We start from the raw sequence: 23,779 nt of genomic DNA, 5'->3' as shown, positions 1-23,779 counted from the left end.
AGTCACACAACTCCCTACTTGTACCCCTTCTACTATGGACCGAGAGTTAACCAGTCACACATCTCCCTACTTGGACCCCTTCTACTATGGACTGAGAGTTAACCAGTCACACAACTCCCAAGTCATCAATGTGTACCCTCCACTATGGACAGAGTTATCAGGGCCCACTTGCACAAAATGATCTTAGCGCTAAGATGATACTTCATACTTTATACTTTATCATAGGCTTACGATAGTTGTAGCACTAAGATCGCTTTATGCAAGTGGGCCCAGTCTCATAGTCACAATACTCCCTTGACTCCATCTCACCTACATCTATGTGTGCTTGTTGTCGGCAATATTGCAGCTACATGACAAGGGCCTACATAAATAACCGAGTCTGGTCTAGACAATTCTGTACTTGATATTGTGAGTGAGTGAGTATAGTTTTACGCCGCTTTTAGCAATATTCCAGCAATATCACAGTGGGGAATACCAGAAATGTACCCATGTCGGGAATCGAACTCAGGTCTTTGGCGTGACGAGCAAACGCTTTAACCACTAGGCTACCCGACCGCCAACTTGATATTGTGAGCAGTGATCCACACTGTACGAGGACACATTCAACTAAGTTACCGAATCTGACCACCCAATCCATTTGATCGCCTCTTACAACCAACATAGGTTGCTGGAGAGCAATTCTAACCCAGAATCACCACCTCTACATCTACCATATAGTCTTTGTCATTGTGTATGTGCATGAGAAGTGAATTCTACCCCCAGAATTCCACAGGTCTTGATCACATTTCTCTACATTTCACTCCAGCAACTGATTTCTTAAGAAGGCCATTCAATGGCACCCAAAGTCTTCCCCTTCAGACATATTTTATACAATATTTAACCTTAAGCCATCTACTTCAATCACTTCAAACGCACTCTAACCAATTCAAAATTCCATAAAGCAGCTTTGCTTCACCCAGATTTCTTCACCAGTGATTTTGTATATTAACATCTATTACCACCCACTTGTGTACTTCATATATTCCAGCGACTTGAAATACTTTAATCTCATCCCTTTCATAACAGTTTACCCTCCTTCCGCCACTAACACAACATCGCCGACCTCCTGGATGACCTCAGGAGTGTTATTCCTTCCCCTACTTAAACTCTTCTTCCCTCGTTTCTTAAGCTCTTTACCCCACTCAACAAAAACTCCACCTCTCCAAACACCTAAGCCCTCTGCACCCTGCCCTATCAATAGGCCAACATCAGCATAAAACCATCTTCCCCTTAATGAAGCTTCTTTCATTATCTCAACACTCTCCCCCTTTAACCCCAGCCCACACGGGTCTGTTGTCATCAGTCCTTTCAATACCAGACCATCGGCAGTCATCAACAAACATTTGCCTTGAAACAATCAGATGGTCAAGATTTGATATTGCATGAGGACAATGATGCATCCCCAGCCTGAAGGACAGGTGGTACTCACCACCTGGTACATACTGGCTGTTTACATTTTCTTAAAGAGTGAGTGAGTGAGTGAGTCCTCACCACCTGGTACATACTGGCTGTTATACCACCTTCCCTTACAGTGAGTGAGTGAGTCCTCACCACCTGTTACATACAGGCTGTTATACCACATTATCTTACAGTGAGTCAGTGAGTAAGTGAGTGAGTCCTCACGATCAGGTTCATACAGGCTGTTATACCACAGGGAATCCAAATTGTAGTTGTTTACCACTTGGTGAAACCCTAAAGTGTTGACAGTCCAAGGATCATGAACATGGATTCAAACTCACAACCAACAGATATTAGAATGAATAAGCAACGCATATGCCCCTACAGGCTGTAACAGAATAACATTGCCCTGCTCTACATTTTTGGAAACTTTGTTAGGATGGATTTCACAGAGGTGATCATAAATTGACGATTTTTTTATGTCTTATCAGCACTTTTCCTCTTACGATGGAAAGAACGTCCTTGAGACCCGTAACCTATCTCTCACAAAACTGACAATCTTGGAAGCCATAACTTAACAATAACTCCGCCATTTCTTAAAGAAAGTTGCACAAAAACTTTTTCAGCCACACCAAGAACATATCCCTACATTACTTTCCAAGGCAAAGTTTCATCTACAAAGAACATGTTCAGTGCTTGACAGACCTGAGTGACCAAGCAGTAGATGATCTCAATGAGAAGACAGACAACAGACCAATTGACCATTTGTTTGTTTCTTCGGATAGTTTTGGTCACAAGGGAGGCTTTTTCACCCTTTTTAGAAATCAAAAAATCATCACCCATGACAAATGAAATGTATGTTTTTCAGATGGCACAGAGATTCTGTAACACAAACTTAGTGTGGGCTGTCAGTGGGGTAGGTTGTGGTTGTGGTCTTCTGTGGAGGCAACCTGGTGTCGACTGTCCGTTGGGTTGGTTGTGGCCTTCTGTGGAGGTAACCTGGTGTCGACTGTCTGTTTGGTTGGTTGTGGTTGTGGTCTTCTGTGGAGGCAACCTGGTGTCGACTGTCCGTTGGGTTGGTTGTGGATGTGGCCTTCTGTGGAAGCAGCCTGGTGTCGACTGTCCATTGGGTAGACTGATGTGGATTGTCAATGGGGTTGGTTGTGTCTGTGGCCTGTCTGAGGGACAGGCTGTGGCCTCCTGTACAGGTAACCTGGTGTGGCCTCCTGTACAGGTAACCTGGTGTGGCCTCCTGTACAGGTAACCTGGTGTGGCCTCCTGTACAAGTAACCTGGTGTGGCCTCCTGTACAGGTAACATTGTGTGGCCTCCTGTACAGGTAACCTGGTGTGGCCTCCTGTACAGGTAACCTGGTGTGGGCTGTCTGAGGGACAGGCTGTGGCCTCCTGTACAGGTAACCTGGTGTGGCATCTGAGGGACAGGCTGTGGCCTCCTGTACAGGTAACCTGGTGTGGGCTGTCTGAGGGACAGGCTGTGGCCTCCTGTACAGGTAACCTGGTGTGGCCTCCTGTACAGGTAACCTGGTGTTGGCTGTCTGAGGGACAGGCTGTGGCCTCCTGTACAGGTAACCTTGTGTGGCCTCCTGTACAGGTAACCTGGTGTGGCCTGTCTGAGGGACAGGCTGTGGCCTCCTGTACAGGTAACCTTGTGTGGCCTCCTGTACAGGTAACCTTGTGTGGCCTCCTGTACAGGTAACCTGGTGTGGCCTGTAGGGTAGGTCCCTCTGTCTGATGCAGGTGGTGGTACCCCACCCGCTACGGTCCTCGCAGACATGGCAGTCAGCCCGAGCTGTATTATTATCCAGTCTCTTTAATTACGAGGACAAATTACAAGGTGTTTGGACAGCCCTGTGAGTGATTAGAACAAGAGGGGGTCTCCAAAGTGTGTGGGTAACAAAGGGCAGGTTGTTGAAATATTGAGCGTGTAAGGTGGCCCTTTGAGAACTGTCTCTTCACCGCTACCCTCTCTTATCCTGCCTGGTCCCTGATCACAGTTGAACGCCTGCTGTCATCCTCCGACACCTAAAGCTGGCAGCTAAGTCGTTACTTGATTGTTGCACTGTGAATGTGGGTCTCTTAACTCAGGCTTGCTCATTGACTCCATGTTGTTAAGCAGATTACACAATGAAGTGAAAGTGAACGCATTACCCACTTTCGTGATCCCATAAATACGAGGGAAGCTCTCAATTTGTTCACACCTAGCTCAGGGTTGACAAGTATTAGGTTCATGGCTGTGTAAACGCCAAGACTTGATTCTCCAAAATGGAGAAGATTAGGGGGCATGGTGAAGTGTTGTAAAACAAATTAGCAAATTATTTCAGCCTTTACCAACTTGGACTTCCACAAATCTGGTACTTTCTATCATCTATGCAGGAATGTACTTTGAAATTCTTAAATTCAAAATGATGGTTGCATGTTTCCATGGACTCTAATGTTTAAGCACAGATGCCCACGTTAACATAGTCAGATGACTAATTACAATGTAAGTTGTCTTTCAACACAAAAATGTTGAAAGAATGTACCTTCTGACAACTCAACTCTCTGGTAGGAAGCATCTCCTTGAAAAAGCTGTTTGTTAATAAAATGTGATGGACCTCATCCGATTCTTCCAGTTGTCGGTACATCAGACATGTACGAGGACAGGTGTTTAAATCTTCACAATGCATACTACTTCACATTGCTAAGATACCCTATATATTCTCCTTTGTACAACAGCAGCAGTGCTTAGCGCCGCATACTTGAGAGCATTATGAAGTTGAACTGTTCAACGGTCTGACATCTGAGTGCACACAGCGTTCACATCCACCTTGTGTTTTTCAAGCAAGGTTGAGACAGGGCATGGTGTTAGAGGCCCCTCTCTGCTCAGCTTGTGTCTCTTTCAGGATCTGTGACATCCAGATTTGTCTCTGTTTAGCCCAGTCATGTGATACACTTGAACACAAGATGACGAGATCCCATCGTGTTAAATATCGCTCAGACTGCCTGCTTCTAATGCATTAAGTGTGATATAGGCAGCCCCAGGCAAAGGTGAATTTGCAATCCGAGGCAAGAGTGAATTTGCCCTCACCAGTGGGCTGCCGACAAGGCTCTAATGATGGGTCCTGTGATCACCACTCCTGCATGAGGGAGAGAGGGGAGGGAGGGGTCCCGTTTTTTACATCACGCACAAAGATGAGAGATTTATGTCATTTAGGGTGTAAGGTAAGCCATACAGAAAGCTATATCACGTATTGCTACCTATGTGGTTAGGCTTCAGATTGTAAAGAAGAGATTAGACTGTTTGTGCTATCTCAACCGACAATCTGAGGATTTTGACTGTTTTTTTCCACTAGATTACAAAGCTATGTTTCTTCATGTCTCCCTGGTGCAGTCTGTCAATGGCCATTACCCACTTGTGGTTAAGGGTTAGGGGCTCTGTAAAGAGACAGTCCATGCGAGCTGGCTTCTCTGTCAGGGTTAATGGCCTGGAATTGCCAGATGTCTGATATGGCATTCCTGTCTCTCGGCAGGACCCAAACAGGAGGCAAATTGATTTCATCTTCATGTTTAAAAGTTTATCACTTACTGCATTTGATTGATGTTGCATCGGAGCAGGACAGGGGCTTTAATCTCTATTTTGGGCATATTCTTTTCACAGCATATACCAAGAGATTCAGTACCAAGAACATTTATCACAATTTTAAAGATTAATATCTTATTCTGACACACTAATAATTGAATCATTCAATGAGATAGACCTTAAATATACATCTAATTGCTTAAAGTCGATTAATTCTACTTGGAAATGTATTCACAACCACCGAGACCTGTTCTTACCAATGATGTCGATTCTGGTGCGTAAGAGCAGAGGGCATCTTTTTTAATTGGGGGTTATCGTAAGAGGTCAGTCTCCCTGTTAGAAGAACATGAACACCGTTGCTAATTTGGTCCAATTAGGACCCTCTGTTTCAAGAGATTGCAAAACAGGCTGTACAAGTCTACCACCCCCACAATGAACAGTTGTGGAGTTCTGTACAAATTGTAGTCTAGATCAAGGATAAAGAAAAGACACACTATTAGTGTGTAAGTTGGGATTTATACCATTTTAAGCAATGTTCCAACCATATCAGTGAGTGAGTGAGTGAGTGAGTGGTTGGTTGGTTTGGTTGGTTTGTTGTTAAACGCCGCACTCTGCAATGTTCCAGCTATATGACGGCAGTCTGTAAAATAATTGAATCTGGACCAGACAATCCAGTGATTGATATCATGAGCATTGATCCACGCAAAAGTGAGTGAGTGAGTGAGTGAGTTGGGTTTAACGCCGCTTTTTACATAATTCCAGTTATATCACGGCGTGTCAGCTTGATGTGTGAGGAAAGCCCAAAGTGATGCAGATCTCAGACGTTTACCACTTTGGTGAAACCCACGAGCACGGGTATGGTGCTGACAAACCTAGAAACATAATCGGGGTGAACCGGGAATCGAACCCACAATCATAGGTTTCTGACGTGTCCAGGGGATGCAACTCTGCACAGCGAATCGCGGCGCCTTAGACGACTGGGCCACCCGTGCCCCCGCAACCATATCAAGACAGATGACTTCATAAATATGCTTCACACATTGAACCTGGGCCTTCAGTATGGTGAGCAAACGCTTTAAACACCAGGCTACCCTCCCGTCCACCATACTAAGTAATATCATACATTGTAACCAGCTGATCTTGTTCTTTAATGGAGGCCCTTGTGCGAAGCATGGGGTACTGAGGACCTATTCTGACCACAAAGACTACATTGCAATGTATTGTAAGAGCTAAATCAGCGTGATCTGTATGTTTTATACATTGTAGACTTGGAATAGGCTTTGTTTGTTTGTTTGCTATATGACTGCGGTCTGTAAATAATCAAGTGTGGAACAGACAATCCAGTCATTGACATCATAAGCATCAATCTTTGCAATTTGGATACGATGACATCAGCCTCTTATGGCAAGTATAGTTGCCTTTTACGGCAAGAAAGGGTTGCTGAAGACCTATTCTACCCAAGAACTTCACGGGTCGACAAGGCAAACCAGTGGTCGATAGTGTTCTGACTCAATGGTCAGGTCGAAGCTGTGCAACTGCTCAGCCTAGACTATTACATGGGCTATCCATACTCTGCCCCCAGTGGGACCAGTTGATTCCCTTTAGCAGCCTCCCTCAGACCAAAGGTCGTGAAGACCTATTCTACCCAAGAATCCCCATGTCATCTTCGGATGCTACCCAGGTCATGATGTGGTTCGATCTTGTTTCACCACGTACTCATGATTTTAGCACACTTTACTATCCTGATGGGAAGTTTGTTAGGGTCAGGCTGGTAACATTTCTACAAAATCTACTTCTTCATAATTCATTGTGTTCATGTACATACCATATAGCAAGGTCTACCACAAATTGGAAACATACCACAGATCTGAAAAAGATCTCTACATATCTGCTTCCAACCACAAGTCTGAATCCTACGGTGGAATCGAGTCCTACCATCGGTCTGAGTCCTACCATTGATCTGAGTACTACCACGGATCTGAGTCCTACCACGGATCTGAGTACTACCACAGATCTGAGTCCTACCACGGATCTGAGTCCTACCACGGATCTGAGTCCTACCACGGATCTGAGTCCTACCAAGGATCTGAATCCTACCACAGATCTGAGTCCTACCACGGATCGGAGTCTTACCAAGGATCGGAGTCCTACAACAGATCGGAGTCCTACCACAGATCGGAGTCCTACCAAGGATCTGAGTACTACCACGGATCTGAGTACTACCACTGATCTGAGTACTACCAAGGACTATTAAGAGCTACCCAGGCCTCTGCAAAGCTCAAGAGTCTCTATGAACAGTGCCTCGGGTTGGTCCCTGAACGTGTGGCTTCAGGATGCAGTCATCCAGTATGGTGGGCAAAAAATGAAATACAATGAGAAATCCCTGCATCACCCTTCCTTGGTCTTCTGACATTTTAGGTGTGTGAACATCCCACCTGTAGCTGTGACAAACTGAGGTGCTGGTGCTTGAACGAGGGGATGTTCACTGCTGACATCTGACAACCACCATGACAACTACGGAATGAGCTAGGAGGGAAATCTCTACTTACTTGTCAGCACACACAGGAGAAACAGGTACTCGGTGTATGAGATGATTCCTGCAAAACATGAAACATCACGTCAACTTGGTGAATAAGGAGGATATCCTTCCTCTGTTCTACATAAATTAGGGCTGGGACGGGTAACTCGGGCACCCAAGTCGGGTGGGTGCTGAGTAGGACCCGGGTATACCGAGAGGACTACCTGGACCTTTGGTTAGTCACATGATTATATTGTTTAATGGCAAAAATTATCTAGAACTCTATGGTTACACTATAAGTGGTAAATGTTCACATTTCTTTCTGACTTTATATGTTTGCATAATAATAAAACATCAGTCAACTGCAGTGTATACATGACCAGATCAGTTTACATGTGTATATAAATTTATTTTGAGAGGAGTACGGTCAAACTATTCCCAATTGGACATGTTTTACCTATCTCTTGAGAACCTACAACAGGTACCCGGGTAGGGTCAGGTAATTTGGACTCGTCCCAGCCCTAACATAAATAATACTAATTAATTCAGTTTAATAGCTCGGCCATGTGTGTGTGCGTGTACTTGTCCGGACAAATTTTGGTTTAATAGTGCTAGCCCACTGAAATACCATGCTGCAGTTTTCACTTGGATACCCCACATAGACATAGTTTATTGGACCCGTGAAGATCCGGGGTAGAATAGATCTTCAGCAACTCATGTTTGGCACTAACGGGATTGGGTGGTCATGTTCACTAACTTGGTTGATGCATGTCATCGTATCCAAATTGCACGGATCCATATTCATGATGTCAATCACTGGATTATCTGGTCCAGACTTGATTATTAACACACCGCCATCATACAGCTGGAATATTGCTGAGTGCGGTGTCAAACAAAAAAACAAAACAGTATACTAACTCCTAGCTAAACAGTCCTTGTTTTATCCCGAGCACCTGGCAGGGTAACCAATGATAGAAACTAACGGTTTTTGTCCACTAGTCCTTAAAATGGTAACATATAATTACAGAATTAAAAAGTGTAAATGTCTACTGGTCCTTATGATACCTTAACTATTGTGCAGTTTGGCAAGGACTATAGGACTAGTGCGAATTACTAAGGCTGGTAACAACAGTTGGTGAGAGTGAGTTTAAATTTAATGTCACATACCGTATTCGACGTAATAAGCGCCCAGGGCGCTCTCAAAATTAGAATATTATTTTGGTGTAAAAAAGTTGAGTTGAAAGATTAATTCCGTGGTTGATGCTGACAGCCTGAAATGTTCATGTACGACAGATATATTTTTCCCGAATTTAATTGCCCATAATTAAGTGTGCATATAACGAGTGCGTATTATACGCAAATAAATAAGTCTTGTGTACATTAATCAATTGGAAGGGGTGCTAATTGCGATTGTTCACTAGCCAATATATTAGCAAATATCGCCGTGGGCGTTTATTAGAGCGGGGCGCTTATTACGTCGAATACGGTAAGCAATATTATTTTAGCCACACTGTGACAACAGAGTAACAAGTGCCGAGTTAAAACAAAGTTCAATGGGCATATATGTCTCCAACAAGCATCCCCAATTGGACACTACATATGCACCATGGGCACACAACATGTTGAATACAGTACATGGATACCCATTGGCAAGTAACATTCTGCACATAGTTTCTATTCAACACAAGGCCCAAATTATAACAGAGAGCTGCATCACCCATCATAGCATTTTCTACATTAGTATTAAGGCTAGAAACAAACAAAATGACCAATATTAAATGGCCTGCCCAAGAGCATTTTTTAATTTATTCAGCTTTTACAACACTGCTGTCCTGTTAAGTGAAGTGGGGTAAATAGTTTCAGTAGCAGGGCTGCTGTGGTGGTGTATGTTCCTTCATAAGGTCACTAATGTCAATGCAGGTATGCAGACACTATGCAAGGTGGTGGCTTCAGTCTTCAAGATCAGTCACAGGCCACTTGCTACATTGTTGTGGTTAGTTTTTCAGCTTCAGGAATCAGGACTCATTTCAACCAAGTAAACAATCAATATCAAACTGTACAATGAATACGACAAATAGGGGGTGATAATGGAGACGAATCATTTTTCACACATTCCGATCATAACAAAAAGTTCACATAGGGTAAAGTTGAAAGATGCCTTTTCAAGTTTGAAAAATAAATGAGCCAAATGAATATGTAGGAAGGCGTGTTGCCCATGAAAGGTTGAGCTCGGATAATAACATGATAGAAAACCTCCAACCCCAATAAATTAAATAATGCTTAACCAAGATGAACAAAACAATCACTTGCTTGATAACAGAGCAAAAACCTACATTGAAACGTTGCTCCTAATTGTAATAAAGAAGTTGTTCATCCATATATCTTATCCTTACTTAACATAGTATAGTAGAATCACTCCATTGTATGATTAATAATTAAAAGAAGATGAATAAACTCTGGACTAAGGGATAAATGGAATTATTTCATACAGTTAGAAGGGTGCATATCTGGGGTTATCACTTACTTGACCAAATTATGATGAATATTCACAATAGTCTACTTAATGTATCATAAACTTTCTCCACAAACGTGATACACAGTAGGGTGGGCAATTAGGGGTGGGGGGTGGGGGGTGGGGGGTGGGTGGAGCTTTTCACAATTGCAAAAGTTCAAGGATTTATCTGTCACGGAAGCCAATATTCAGCTCCAAATCTGCAAAAAAATTAATTTTAAATTCCAAAATCATGTTATTATAGTTCGAACTAATATTAAAGTTTGGCCGAGTGGTATTTCACTAATAACAGGACCAATGAAATAAAGGAGAATTTAGTGCTTAATTTTACATTTAAAAACTGAATGCTGTTTTGTAATAAGCAAAAATAACTATGAAACTTTGAAAATAATATTTTTTTTTCAAAATCTCAATTTTGAACAAAATAACTATTTTTTCCCAATTTGCCCAGAATTTGGTCTCGAATCCTAGATACAATCCTTTAGGTTCTAGGCTCAGTAGACTGTTGTAGAAGTTGAGAAGGAAGGTAGCTCGGGAAAGGTAATATTTACTGGCTAAGTTGTTTATTTCATTTATCACATCTGTCAAAACTAGTCTCGCATAATATCAATGTCAAATGTTCATATTTTAGCTTGTCATCAATCTAGTTTTTTTCATTGGCCCGCAGACAATAGCATTGCATGGGTGATTTTATTAATCCTTGCACCACATGCACATAACCTGAACTATCTCAATCAATACTGTTTGACATAGTGGAATACAACAAGGATGTCATCTTCCCCTTGTTTTATTATTCATACATGCAGACTAGTCAAGTCTGGGTGCATGGGTCAACTGCACATCAGTCAATGTCAGGCTTCGACATAGGAAGCAGCTCATCCATCAGCCCATGACACATTGTTTTGCTTGTCATTGAACATTAAAGCCATATCTACCTTGGTTCTCTTTCTGTAAACAAGCATCCTCTCGCCTGTTCCGCCACATATGGGGAGGTGTGCATGCCAAATTGCTATTTCCACGTGTACGTTTTTGCTTGTTATATGCTTCATTAGACGATACAGAAAACACAGCTTTTATGATGCCGTGTTCCAACATTTAAAGAACTTCATGTGTTTTACTGCCACTCCGAACCACTTATCAGAAAAAAGAATGATTTATAAAAGTTAACAGCGATCAACGACTTCAAAAGACACAATGCACAAAAACCATGCTTTACATCCTCAATAACATTGTGTTCAGCTTGAAAAGAGTAATTAGAAAATCTTGCCCTTACAGGATTCAGTCAACTTAAATTGGTACAGCAAGTATTAGATTCTTCTTCTGCAATGAACACTCAAATCCAGCAAAACCAAACAAATAAAAAAATGCACAACATTGTTCTAAGAAAACATAGTCTGAACAGTATTTGTTTTAACATACAACTCTGAGAGCTCAACAAGCAAGGAATCTAAACCTAGTTTACTATTCACATGAAACAAACTCAACACTTTATTTTCAGAATGCTGGATACATACAGTAGAATTGTCAATGCCTGAGGGCACAGAGTATATTATATCATCAAAGTCTTTCGGCAAAATATCTTAGATCTGATTTACTGCTGTGTATCAAATCACAACAGGTGGATGAAACAATTTAAACGTGTAATGCCATCATTGTGAGTTGCCGTAACTGCGGAGGAAGACCAGATACTCTTCGTAAGTAGGCACCTGTCAACTACTCATGTCCACTGTACGAGAACCAGACAACAGGTCAACATGTCCATATCACGGCTTGCAATACCAATGGCGTAATCAAAACACTAGTCTAGACCTTAATTAGCCTCCCTACCAGATAGAGAGCAGTGTTTTGGTAGCTAAACCAACAACCTCCCTGATAGCCAGTATGGGCTATCACTATCACAACATGGGGGATAGGTGTGCGCACACTGAAAAGCAATCACTCTTAATTAAAACAATGGCCCTCTCAAGGTAAGAGTGTTTTCACGCCCTGGGTTATAAAGTCCAGTGAATGGCAATGATTGTCACTGCTTACAGTAGTAAGGCTAGGATTACGTATCTGACAAGCAGATCAGCTAATCTAGTTTACTGACGACCCTACAGACTGGGATTTGTGAAAGGGATGGGAGGTAAGAAGGAGATAATTAGTCAAGTTTACCAGCTGTTGTGCAGGTGACTCCTGCTCTATTTCTGTCTAGGTTTATTACAAGGTGCTACACTCACAGGCCTAGGATAGTCGTCAGCAGTGGCTAAAGACATGAGCAGCCCTGTCAGAGCCTCTGTTCAGAGCCTCTGTTCAGCACAGCCTCCACTTAAGTCCTGTGATTGCAGGGCCCCCAGGGAGGAAGAGAGTCTAAAAATATTCCAAACACTATGAAGCATTTTTAAAGTGGAAATAAGAATGTGTTCCACACTGGAAAGATCACCCATCCTGTGAAAATCATTCACAAGCAAATCTCGTAGTACTACATCTTCAAAATCACACTGGAATAATTTAAAGAACATACCACCTTTGCAGCGGAAACCAAATCCATGATCAAAGATTACATCAACCAAACTGTATCCATATTCTTACTTAGTGGTGGTTTCAAGCAAGTCAATATCATTGCAATATTTCAATAATGGAGTCCTCTTTTATACTGTCAGTGTTAGAAATTGGGGGGAATCCAGGGGTGCTTGATGTTAAGATCCCTTACCATGGTACTGTACTGCAAAAGAAGTATATGCCCCATTCATCACCACCGTCCCTTCCCGTAGACTCGTCCCCCCATTGCTCAATGTACGAAAATACGACAAACCTATCAGAATGATTTCAATGATTTCAAGTTCTTTGTCAAAGAATCCATCAGAAAGAATTTTTGATTTTACATATGTCTTGCATCTAAAAATATACCTGACAGAGTTAAATGTGTTCAATCATACTGTATTGTTCTGCATGTCCTCATGTGCTTTAAATTGCATCTGAAATATATATAATATATGGGGACCACTACACAATGAGTTGACAATTGTTTTAGGTAAACCCGTTTGCTCTAAGACGGAACCTGGTCACAAAAATGGCCATGAGGGGGGCAAAGTCGCTTTTGGACTTGTCCCGGAATAACACGAGTAGGTCACGAATGGTATATGCCCCTAAAACCTTTAATTTCTAACATTAGGGTTATGACAAGGATAATGAATTTCCTGTTTCATTTTAAAACTCAAATGTCCATGGAGTGAGTGAGTTGTGTTTAACGCCGCTTTTAACAGTATTCCAGTCATATCGCGGCCAAATGTCAATGGAAAGAGTGTCCTGGAAAAGGCCGGTAGAGAACCCCATGACCCTACTGGCCATTAGGGCCTGGGGGGCCAGCATCCTTCCTCCCATGCTCCGAAACCCCTCGTCCCTCCCCGTGCAAGGTGTGAAGCATCACGGGCTTGTGTCATGTTGTGTCTTCCTCCATTGCCCACCGACTCACACTCAGGTGCTTGCCACAAAACACTAATTTTTCACACATTTTACAAAGGTGTTACAAGGTTTTGTATGTTGAGAGAACACCTTAAGTCTGACTCCTGTCGTGGGGGAACGGGAGCCTTCAGTACACTTGGGCCGTAAAGGCAACCAATGCACAGGCACAAGTGAGTATTTGTAAACTAATTGCTTATTTATTCGCAACTTCCAGAATGCTAAGAATTTGTATGAAACTCTGAGCACACTACCCCGTACTTCAGGCTCAAATCTTTAAGGTAAGCATTTTCTGACGTCTGAAGATCCCTCGTTATGTCTGACCAGATTCAAATATTTAAATATTAAAAAATGATGAAAAAAGATACTTTAAATGTTTTGGTTTACAGATTTTTTGCTTATAAATTCAGGTCAGTAGCTCAGAAAATAATAATTATTTCGATTAATTGTTTTGATTTCCTCAAAATGTTAAGTGGGTGGGGGGTGAAAGAAGATCGGTTGAGGTTCATCATAATTTGATGTATACTACTCAAAAGAAGTTAAGGATCACCCGATTCTTTCATATTGGTAATGTTAATCTGTCATGGCATGAGAAATTAACTATTGTAATATGAAAGAATGAGGTGATCCTTAACTTCTTTTGAGTAGCGTAATTAGGAAGTTTTTAGATAAAATTTCCATAAGTTTTACTTAATAGTTTATGTATATTGATAGTGACAATAAAGGAGTTGGGTTGGGTTTTCAACATTTTACTTATCTCTGGTAGGTGGAATAGAAAGCATGCACTGCTTTTTTATACACATTTACATTTTGGGAAGTCAGTTGATTTGCAAACCAAGTTTGAAAAATAGTCTGGCCTAAGTGATTTTAAAAACCTGTAGATCAGACAGATTGTGAAACTAGGCTTGGAGTGAGTGAGTGAGTTTGGTGTTATGACGCTTCTATCAATATTCCCAAATTGTGGTTGCAGGAGAAAGCAAGAATAGGCTTCACCTGCTGCATCCATTGATAGTAATGAATGCAACTGTAGGGTGTCATCCTTAATCGCGATATTGATGTATCAATAAGAAATTAATGTTGATACTGTATCAACACAAATTTATTCATATCAATACTAAATTAACAATTCCCTGCCACAGAAACATTTACATTTATAACGACCAACTTAAAAAGGAGAAAGGCAACACAAGGCAAAATGATTTTTTAAGCATTAGGATCAACCTAGTTCATATTTGATTAAGTTGAGTAATTGCAGGTCTAAATGGTAAATTTAATAAATATACAAACCAAATAACTGATAGTGTTACTAATCTCTATATTGTGATACTTTTTGAGTTGATATGTTGATACTAAATTTTCTAATCAATGAGACCCTAACTGTAGGATGTGATTCCTTTAATGTTACAGGTATGAGAGAGGGTAAATGAATTCTGTTGGATAAAGATCCAAAGGAGGCTTAGAGGGTAATATCTTTTAGCAGCTGTAAACTATACATCATTCAGTGAGTGAGTTGGGTTTGATGCCGCTTTTACATTATTCTCGTTATATCACGGCATGTCAGCTTAATGTGGGAGGAAAGCCCGAAGTGATGCAGGTCTCAGACGTTTACCACTTCAGTGAAACCCATGAGCACTTGTATGGTGCTGACAAACCTAGAAACATAATCAGAGTGAACTGGGATTCGAACCCACAATCATAGGTTTCTGGCGTGCACAAGCAAGTTTGCACAGTGAATCGTGGCATCTTAGGCGACTGGGCCACCCATGCCCCCTCTCATCCCCAGAATGTTAACATTGTAGTTAGACAACCAAGGACTCACCAAGGCTTTGTTTCAAGATGCATGATGAAACTACGACATTTAGTAGATGAGGTGAGGTGAGGTGAGGTGAGTTGAGTTGAGTTGAGGTGAGGTAAAAAGGGGTTTAACTATGCGTCCAAGATTATTGCACTTACATAACGATGTGCACACGTGTGTGTGTGTGGCTGCTTTATAGCGCTAGCCCACTGGGATACAATGCTGAGGTTTAACATAATACGCCACTCAGACACAGTATACTGACTTGGAGCTGGTAAGTCCTGTTTTTAGCCCCTTAATGCCAAGTCCCAGACAGGGAACCAGAACAATCTTTTAACCTCTTTTGGTATGACGTGGGGATCGAATCCCGGACCTTCCGCTCTGCGGGCGGACGCTCTACCACTAGACCACGAAGGCGGTCTTGGATATCTTAGTAAATCCGACAATTAAAGTAATGTTGTGTAAACAATTATACAATCAGTAACAGAACTGTAACCTTATTTTCAAGTTTGCCAGAAGTAACTCAAAAGATGTGCCTTTTGGAATATAAGCATGCTTTAAAAAAAACCCTTTTCTATCCATCTTTAAACTTTTACTATGAGCTGTACTAGCAGGTGTTACCCATTTCATTTATTTGGTGAATCCTAATGTTCATTTTCCATGTGTGTGTTCAGATTACTTGTGAAGTACTCTCATCACAGGCTTCATATAAAAAAAAACATCACAAGTTATTTTTGTTGAAATGATTTCTTAGTGTGTCCTTCAGGCAGTTTATCTTAACACTGCCGTTACAATTATGGCTGTGCCATTGGGACTATACAACAAAATTCAAACCCTACGCATATTCACATTTTCAGGAAACAGACAGTCATTATTATAAGAAAAGCAAGCTTTTGCATTTTTACCCAAAACTATTGAGAAAACTCAGAACACACATGACGTTTCCTATCTAAAAAAACTACAACCATAATCTCCTCTGGCCCAAAAACCATGAAATACCTGCCAAAGTGAACTGACAGAATCATTTCATCAGCAACCTCAACATGTAATACGATCCCAACTAGCAATGATTTGACTTTGATGATCGAAGCAATAAGAGTTAAATGCCATCAGAACCACTGAGACAGGCAAGGCGGCTAAATCCATGCACCAAGTCCAACTTTCTCAAATTCTTTGCACCGAAGATGGGATTAGAAAGTTGACTCTCTAATTTTGTGGACTAGCAAGTCAGATACCTCGGTACTTGTGTTATGTGGGGAAGTCATGATGCAAAGCAGGACCCCTCAACTTGCCGCAGTTGTACAAACTCGGCTTTAAAAGCTATTTGATTTTGTAATCCCAGCACAAGGCTCTAGATTTCGGAAGGGCCAATCGACATTGAGACGCTGAAAACCAATAACCAACAGAGCATACTCTGTGAAAACATTACCATTCCTGACAATTAGTGCACTTGGGAAACAAATACTATGATGTAAGTCGTCTTTGGCCTATACAAATGTGTGTGGCTCCATTCTCATCGGAACGCAACACTGATGCTAGAGCCGGGTCATGGAGAGGTTGAGAGGTTTGGTGCAAAATGGACACGCGTTGATAGCACTCAATCACAAGTAAGTTGTCAACTCCCTAACACTACCTATGTCAGGCCAAACACATCGTCATTGTTCATTTCCAGCAATGTCTTAACTTTATCGTGATCGCATGACATTCATCAGTTGTAGCAAAATTCATCAACACTGATGACATGTGAACTACATCATGGCACAAAATACCCATTATCATGCCATCAACAGTGGCTGAAGTTCAGGATGAGAATCAAAGGGCTCTAGTCATCATGGCCATATCCCTGATGCTGAAAATGATAGCTCCCTAAACTTGTTGTTTGAGGCCAGACCCAATTCCAAACACTGCATCAATGAATCATAATGAGGTATCAGAGTGATGTTTTTTCAACTGATACCCATTACCTCAAGTCTTTGAAAAGCACCCATTACCTATTCCACTTGAAACAGTATGGCATGAGGTAGAATAGGACTTCAGCAACCCATACTAGCCGTAAAAGGCGACTATGCTTGTCGTAAGAGGCAACTAACAGGATCGGGTGGTCAGGTTTGCTGACTTAGATGATTAATGTCATCGTATCCCAAATGTGTTGATCGATACTCATGATGTCAATCACTGGATTGTCTGGTCCAGACTCGATTATTTACAGACCGCCGTCATATAGCTAGAATATTGCGGAGTGCAGCGTTAAACAACAAACAAACAAACAAACCATGTGGCATGATGGAAATGGGAATGGGAGATATTGTGATGAGCTGTAGCAGCCACAGACTACAAGCCTCATGCAGCATTATTATTTGATATGCACAAGTCAGACATTTGGTCAACCACTAAAACACATAGCGCATGCAAGGCAGGTTTCTCAGCGATCAATATTGGCTCTACCTCTTCCTCCAAAATGTAGTTCTAGCCTTCTGGAAGCCATGGATGACCATCCCTTTGATCCCAATGACAAATACAGGAAGAGGGGCTTGTATATAGAACTTGGTTGTGATTATCAAACTCAATCCAATGTTGTCAACAGCTGGGGCAAGGCGGGCACACACAGGGTTGCTAAACATACAAATTACTACAAATACACTTTGGTGGTCTTTCAAAGATATTCAAATTAAGTAACAGATTGGTCAAAGGTGGTAAAATGTTTTGATATTTATTGCAACTTTTGCTAGTTAGGAGGGGACAAACACTGGCCAATATTGGACCTCTGTCAATGTCCACTGACAGAATGTAGTAGCGTGTATTCTTATCAATGATCCCAGCAGTTTCGCGTCTCACTGTAGGACCAGCTTCCCACTGGCAAAGGCCTTGACAATCACATGCAAAGCCATTTTTTTCTTGCCAAGCCTTTTTTTATGCCATTCAAAAGGAGACAAAATTTGAATTTCATTTTTTTCCATCAATGGAATGCAGCCTATATAACACACAAAAATACTGCCAGGAACATGTTACATTTGTAATTAGTTGTTAACTCCCTTATGTTTGTTTCTGTTAAAATTGGGCACTGAGTATGTGTCACGGTGTCTAAAGCTTATTTTAATTAAAACATTTCAGATGGAAGCAAGCCAGATATAACAGACAACTATGCAGTTGATAAATCTGTGCCCTAAAATAAATTGTACTAGCCTTATTTTGTCTTTTGGCACCTTTTTCTGTGGGAAATTTTAATGTGAATGCATTGACTAAAACCAGCTAAGCCTACTGGACAAAATTATTTTTTACTGGACTAAAGCTACCTACTAGGGGCTCAAGGTGAGTGAGTGAGTGAGTGACAATATTTGAGCAATACAGAAACGGGGTTCATTGAATTAAGAATTGCAAATAAACTTAGTGGGTTTGTGTGTGAACTCCACAACTAGTGATATTCCAGGCGTATGAGTGAGTGCGCGAGGGGTTTGACACAGCTTTCAACAGTATTCCAGTTATCACGGACTGTCAGTCTAATGAGGGAGGAAAGTACAAAGTGATACAGGTCTACTACTTTTGTGAAAGGATATGGTGTTGACAAACCTAGAAACACAATCAGGGTAAAACAGGATTCAAATGGCCCAAGTTCAAGACTTGCACATATATTGTTATGCTAGGTATATGACGTATTCTTTTCTTCCCCCAAACCATTTACAAAACTCAATTTCTATCTTTTTACCACAATATAGGCATAAATAAAAACTTTTGACCTGGATGTTTTCAAGTCTTTCATCAATGAAGTAATATTTGATCTGTCGTGAACCCAGACAATATGATATATTATGCCTTCTTCAAGGTCTACCGAGACAATTAAACTTGATTGTCAAAAACATACATACATTCAATCAATTTTGTTTGAAATACGGACAAAAATTCCATGATGACAATTGAATTGATATGGGTGTCTGGGACCTTGTCAAAAATCTTGTTGTGACTGTATGTGGTGTCAACACCAAGACGATGATCATTCATAAAATGTCATTTCCAGAATGTCGCCATTCATCAACGTGTGTGTACATACTGTCTAGGTCATTCAGTAAAGATATTTAAGAATTCTCTGCATAAATATATATAAATTGTTGATATAGATATAGATATAGATATATATAAAATTTAACTTGCTGTTAGCATGGTTAGCACAGCTAGTGTAATTAATATTTTTTATTTCAAAAACTTTAAAACAGGAAGAAGGGAGACATTTTCTGACAGAAGTAAGTGGAACTATAACAAAAATAAAAATTAACATAAAATGGATAGTGATATCGAAGCAACAACCATGGGTTGCTGAAGACCTATTCTACCCTGGATCTTTACGGGTTCAATAAACTACTAACAGTTTGGAAAAGGGCTTTCCATTGTGTGGGTGATTGTGTAGACAAACATGGTTGCAAATCATTTGGCACTATGTAATAAAAGAGATGGAATTCAAAAGCAGCTTCAAAAATCTACTTCACTGAGCAAAATTACGTCTTAAACATTAACTATTTAAGAATTTCATTCTATGATAAAGAGATTTTTACTCTCGTATGTTTCCGTATCATATATTAGGAATACAAGTATGCATTACACTCGCCTAAGGTTTGCATTTAAAGCAATTTTGTTCGAAACATATGATATTTACAATACACTTGGCTAATAATACCCATTTAATATCAAAAACATCAAAACAGGAAGAAAGGAGACACTGCAGACAGAGAAAACTGCACCAAGAATCACAATTCTCACAACACCTCTTTCAACGGACTCCTTCCTTTCACAGATACTAGGTAGATCTTCGGCGTTAACTTTCAAATGAGGTTTCAAATCTCAGGAAAACAACATGTTTTCAAGAATCGAGCATCTTAACACAATAAATTCAAAATGATAAGATGTTAGTGTGTGACACTTAGCACAGCCCGTATTTTGCTTGATAAAGAAATTTCAATTAAAAAGAGCAACGATATATTTTTAATCAGTTTATGAGAATCCATGTAATCCGATCCAGGGAGTTCAAAGCCTTGACTAAATGGCCATGAAATCGGAGTTTTATGAACAACCAACAACCCAAATAGTTGGTGTTGATTAAGGAAGAGCTGTGGTCAACATGCCCCAACAAAGGTAAACAATTGTCGGCTACAAATAGCCACTGGTCAGTGTCCTATCTGCCCACCGATTGGTTGCCAGGTGCATCTGGACACTGGCCAAAGACAAAGACTATGGTGCTACTTTCTGGTGAACCCACGCCCCTTAACACAATACCCTTCCTTCATTCAAACACGTCTAGGCAGTTAGCATTGTAGTAATGATGCCTTGGCTTCATGGAACCTGATGGTGTGCATTTAATCTTTAATCATCATCACTATTCTGTGCTTGGTGGAGTCTGCGGGAGCCTTTATGGTGATTAGAAGCAATTGAGAACCTTCTTGCTGTTGCATCTTGTGCCGTAGAAACTTGGACTTATTCTAACAACTTAACAGAGCTTTTGCTTAAGGAACATAAAGTCTTAGGACCTTAACAATAGAGCTGGACTACCCTCAGTGGCAGGTAGGTTTCTTTCTGTTACCGAAAACCTTCTGTTAAGATTTGTTAATAGAAAATAACATGCTTCCTGATCAACATGAATTCAAATTGAGAAACTGCAACAAAAGTTTGGACGCTTATGCAGAATCTAGAATCCACTCCACTTGTTCATGTGAAATGTATGTATCCATGATGTATTAGTCATATGGTTATATTTTTACCAGTCCCAAACTAAACTGATCGCCTTAAAGGGAGACTACACTCTGGCCAAATGGCAGTCTCAGCAACATTGATTGAAGACCTTCAAAACCCAATACTTGTCTGTAAACTAACATTTTAGGGTTGATATGAATCAAGATGTTGATGATTACTAATTGCAGAGACATATTGTCAAATTTGACGTTAAATACTTAATTACAATAGAACTTGACTGAAAATTAGCACCAGATCAGTGACCATCTACTACCCCCTATTAATGGGTTCATAGGGCAAGTTTTTTGTTGGCCGACTCTTACAATTAGGTGAAATGAAAAAAACACACAAGATTTTATCACAGCTGTTCATAAGAAATGGTCAATAAAACATAAATCTTTATTCTAATAAAAAGCTCAAATCAATTATCTTTCAGTATCTTTTCAGGTTAAAACCTGTTAGTTTCTCAATAATTAGGAGCAGCCCTATTCTGGAAGTTAAATGTTTTCTTCAACCACCTACACTGAATTTTAGACCAATGTTTTGGTAAACCAAGTACATATTCATTATGCTCAGTGCCACTGATTCATGAAATGGTGCTCACTGATCTGAGATCACAGTCGGCTGAAACGGGACCACAAGCCCCTAACGACAGATCTTTCTATCAGAGGTACCCGATGCTACATAGACTGCTGTTTCAGCCTACTGGGCCACCTGGCCCCCCAACAGAGTCCAGGAAACAACAAACATATAACACAGTCAGATATAGGGCAGTATCAGCTATTAACACCTGCGTGAGTAAGCCTTACTGTACATACTATAATGAATGACAGATTTAGGACATAACGAACCAAGTTCATTGTATCCAGGGTTGATCATAATCTTTAAGGAAGTGGGGCGGTCGGGTAGCATAGTGGTTAAAGTGTTTGCTCATCATGTCGAAAACCTGGGTGCGATTCCTGACATGGTTACAATGTGTGAAGCCCATTTCTGGTGTCCCCTGCCATGATATTGCTGGAATATTGCTAAAAGCGGCGTAAAATCAAACTCACTCACTCACTTTTAAGAAAGTAGAAATTGTTTTAACAAAGAAAACATTTTCTAAAAGATTTAACATTATAGTGAGTGAGTGAGTATGGTTTTACGCCGCTTTTACTAGTTTTAGCAATATTCCAGCAATATCACTGCAGGGGACACCAGAAATGGGCTTCACACATTGTACCCATGTCGGGAATCGAACCCGGGTCCTCGGCGTGACGAGCGAACGCTTTAACCACTAGGCTACCCGACCGCCCCTTTAACATTATAAACTTCTCCCTTGCTTACTAGCTTTTCTTAAGACTAGTCCAGAGGACTAGCGTGAACCTAATTACTAGGTTTGTAGCTAGTCTTCACAGTTTGTTGCCAGTCCTACTTGAACAAGACAAAAATGTTGACAGTGTTTACATTTGATGTTAGTTTCATTTTGTAGCAAACTCAAAGCATTGAGGACAGGTACAAAATTACTACTAGTCAATAAGACCCGTGAAGATCCGGGTTAGAATAGGTCTTCAGCAACCCATGCTTGCCGTAAAAGGTGACTATGCTTGTCGTTAGAGGTGGTCAGGCTCGCTGACTCGACTGATGCATGTCATCGCATACCAATTGCGTGGATTGATGGTCATGGCGTCAGTCACTCGATTGTCTGGTCTAGACTTGATTATTTACAGACCGCCGTCATATAGCTGGAATATTGCTGTGTGCGGCGTTAAACACCAAACAAACAAACAAACAGCCAAACAGACAATCAATCAATCAATCAATCAATCAATCAATCAATCAATCAATCAATCAATCAATCAATCAATCAATCAATCAATCAATCAATCAATCAATTCAAACTAGTCAATAAGGACTACCATCACTGGATGGTTACTTGTCCTTCATAATTGTAATCTCAGGCTAGGAGTCTAGTGTGAATTTAGAAGGCTGTGTATCCAAAACTTCATGTCTTTTTCAATTATGTACAAGACATTGATCTCATGCTAAGTGTCCAGATACTGCAAACACCTGCTGAAATGTTCCTGTTTCAGTATGAATATGTAACAAAACTAAATATTCCTTGTTAATAGTATGCAGTGCTTGACGACCTTCCAGGCATACCACTTCCTGGTGTGAGCAGACGTGTTTGATGAGCCGACACCAGGTGGTCATCTATTATTGACAGAATACCTCATTACTGAGGTATCTGCTTATCAATCTATAACAGTAACCTAGTTCCTGCTACAGCTACAGTTGGTAGACTTGCACAAGTCTCTAAGACAATGATTAATTAATCATAAATAATTCCTATGATTAAATTCATATATCATATAAATAATAAGAACAAGTCCCTATATAAGACAGTACTGTTCTCATATCTAGACTTGCCTATTTGGAAGAATACATCCATGGACTTATAATTCAGTAGAGACTTGTAGCAAGGCCACACAGCTGGATGAACAAGTAAAGGCTAGTTCTCGACACATCCATATCACCAGACTGGATTGTTGGATTCGAGTCATGGCAAATCGAAATTGATCTATGTTGTCAGTTGCAACAGGAAGATTTCCTGAGGTGGTCTTTCCTGTCATGATTGGCTTATATTATGACCATACAAAATACACTGGTTATACGTACAGGCCTTAAGCCGTTTAAATAACTGACAATGGCTTTCTTCTGATACTGTGTACTGAGAATATTGCTTTCTGTCAAATATTAATAATACAATTGATTTTGAAAATTCATAATTTTTATAAAATTTT

The 23,779-nt window shown here is 40.6% G+C and overlaps 2 protein-coding genes across 8 annotated transcripts in view; one reads left to right on the top strand and one right to left on the bottom strand.

The window, feature by feature from the left end:
- Positions 1–23,779, top strand: part of LOC139450384 (fibroblast growth factor 10-like) — a 92,687-nt gene that overhangs the window by 31,366 nt on the left and 37,542 nt on the right. The gene's annotated exons all lie outside the window — the stretch shown is intronic.
- The window catches only part of LOC139450383 (calcium uptake protein 3, mitochondrial-like), a 110,027-nt gene that overhangs the window by 60,931 nt on the left and 25,317 nt on the right, over positions 1–23,779 (bottom strand). For all 7 annotated transcript variants that reach the window (XM_071232065.1, XM_071232066.1, XM_071232071.1 and 4 more), the window contains exon 4: positions 7,565–7,612. In XM_071232065.1, the coding sequence (XP_071088166.1) occupies positions 7,565–7,612 (48 nt within the window). The remainder of the gene's footprint in view (positions 1–7,564; positions 7,613–23,779) is intronic.

Source organism: Haliotis cracherodii, unplaced genomic scaffold (genome assembly GCF_022045235.1).
Source record: "Haliotis cracherodii isolate W230 unplaced genomic scaffold, xgHalCrac1.p SCAF_8, whole genome shotgun sequence".
In the NCBI taxonomy this organism is placed as follows: Eukaryota; Metazoa; Mollusca; class Gastropoda; order Lepetellida; family Haliotidae; genus Haliotis; species Haliotis cracherodii.
This window is presented reverse-complemented; position numbering and strand designations above follow the sequence as displayed.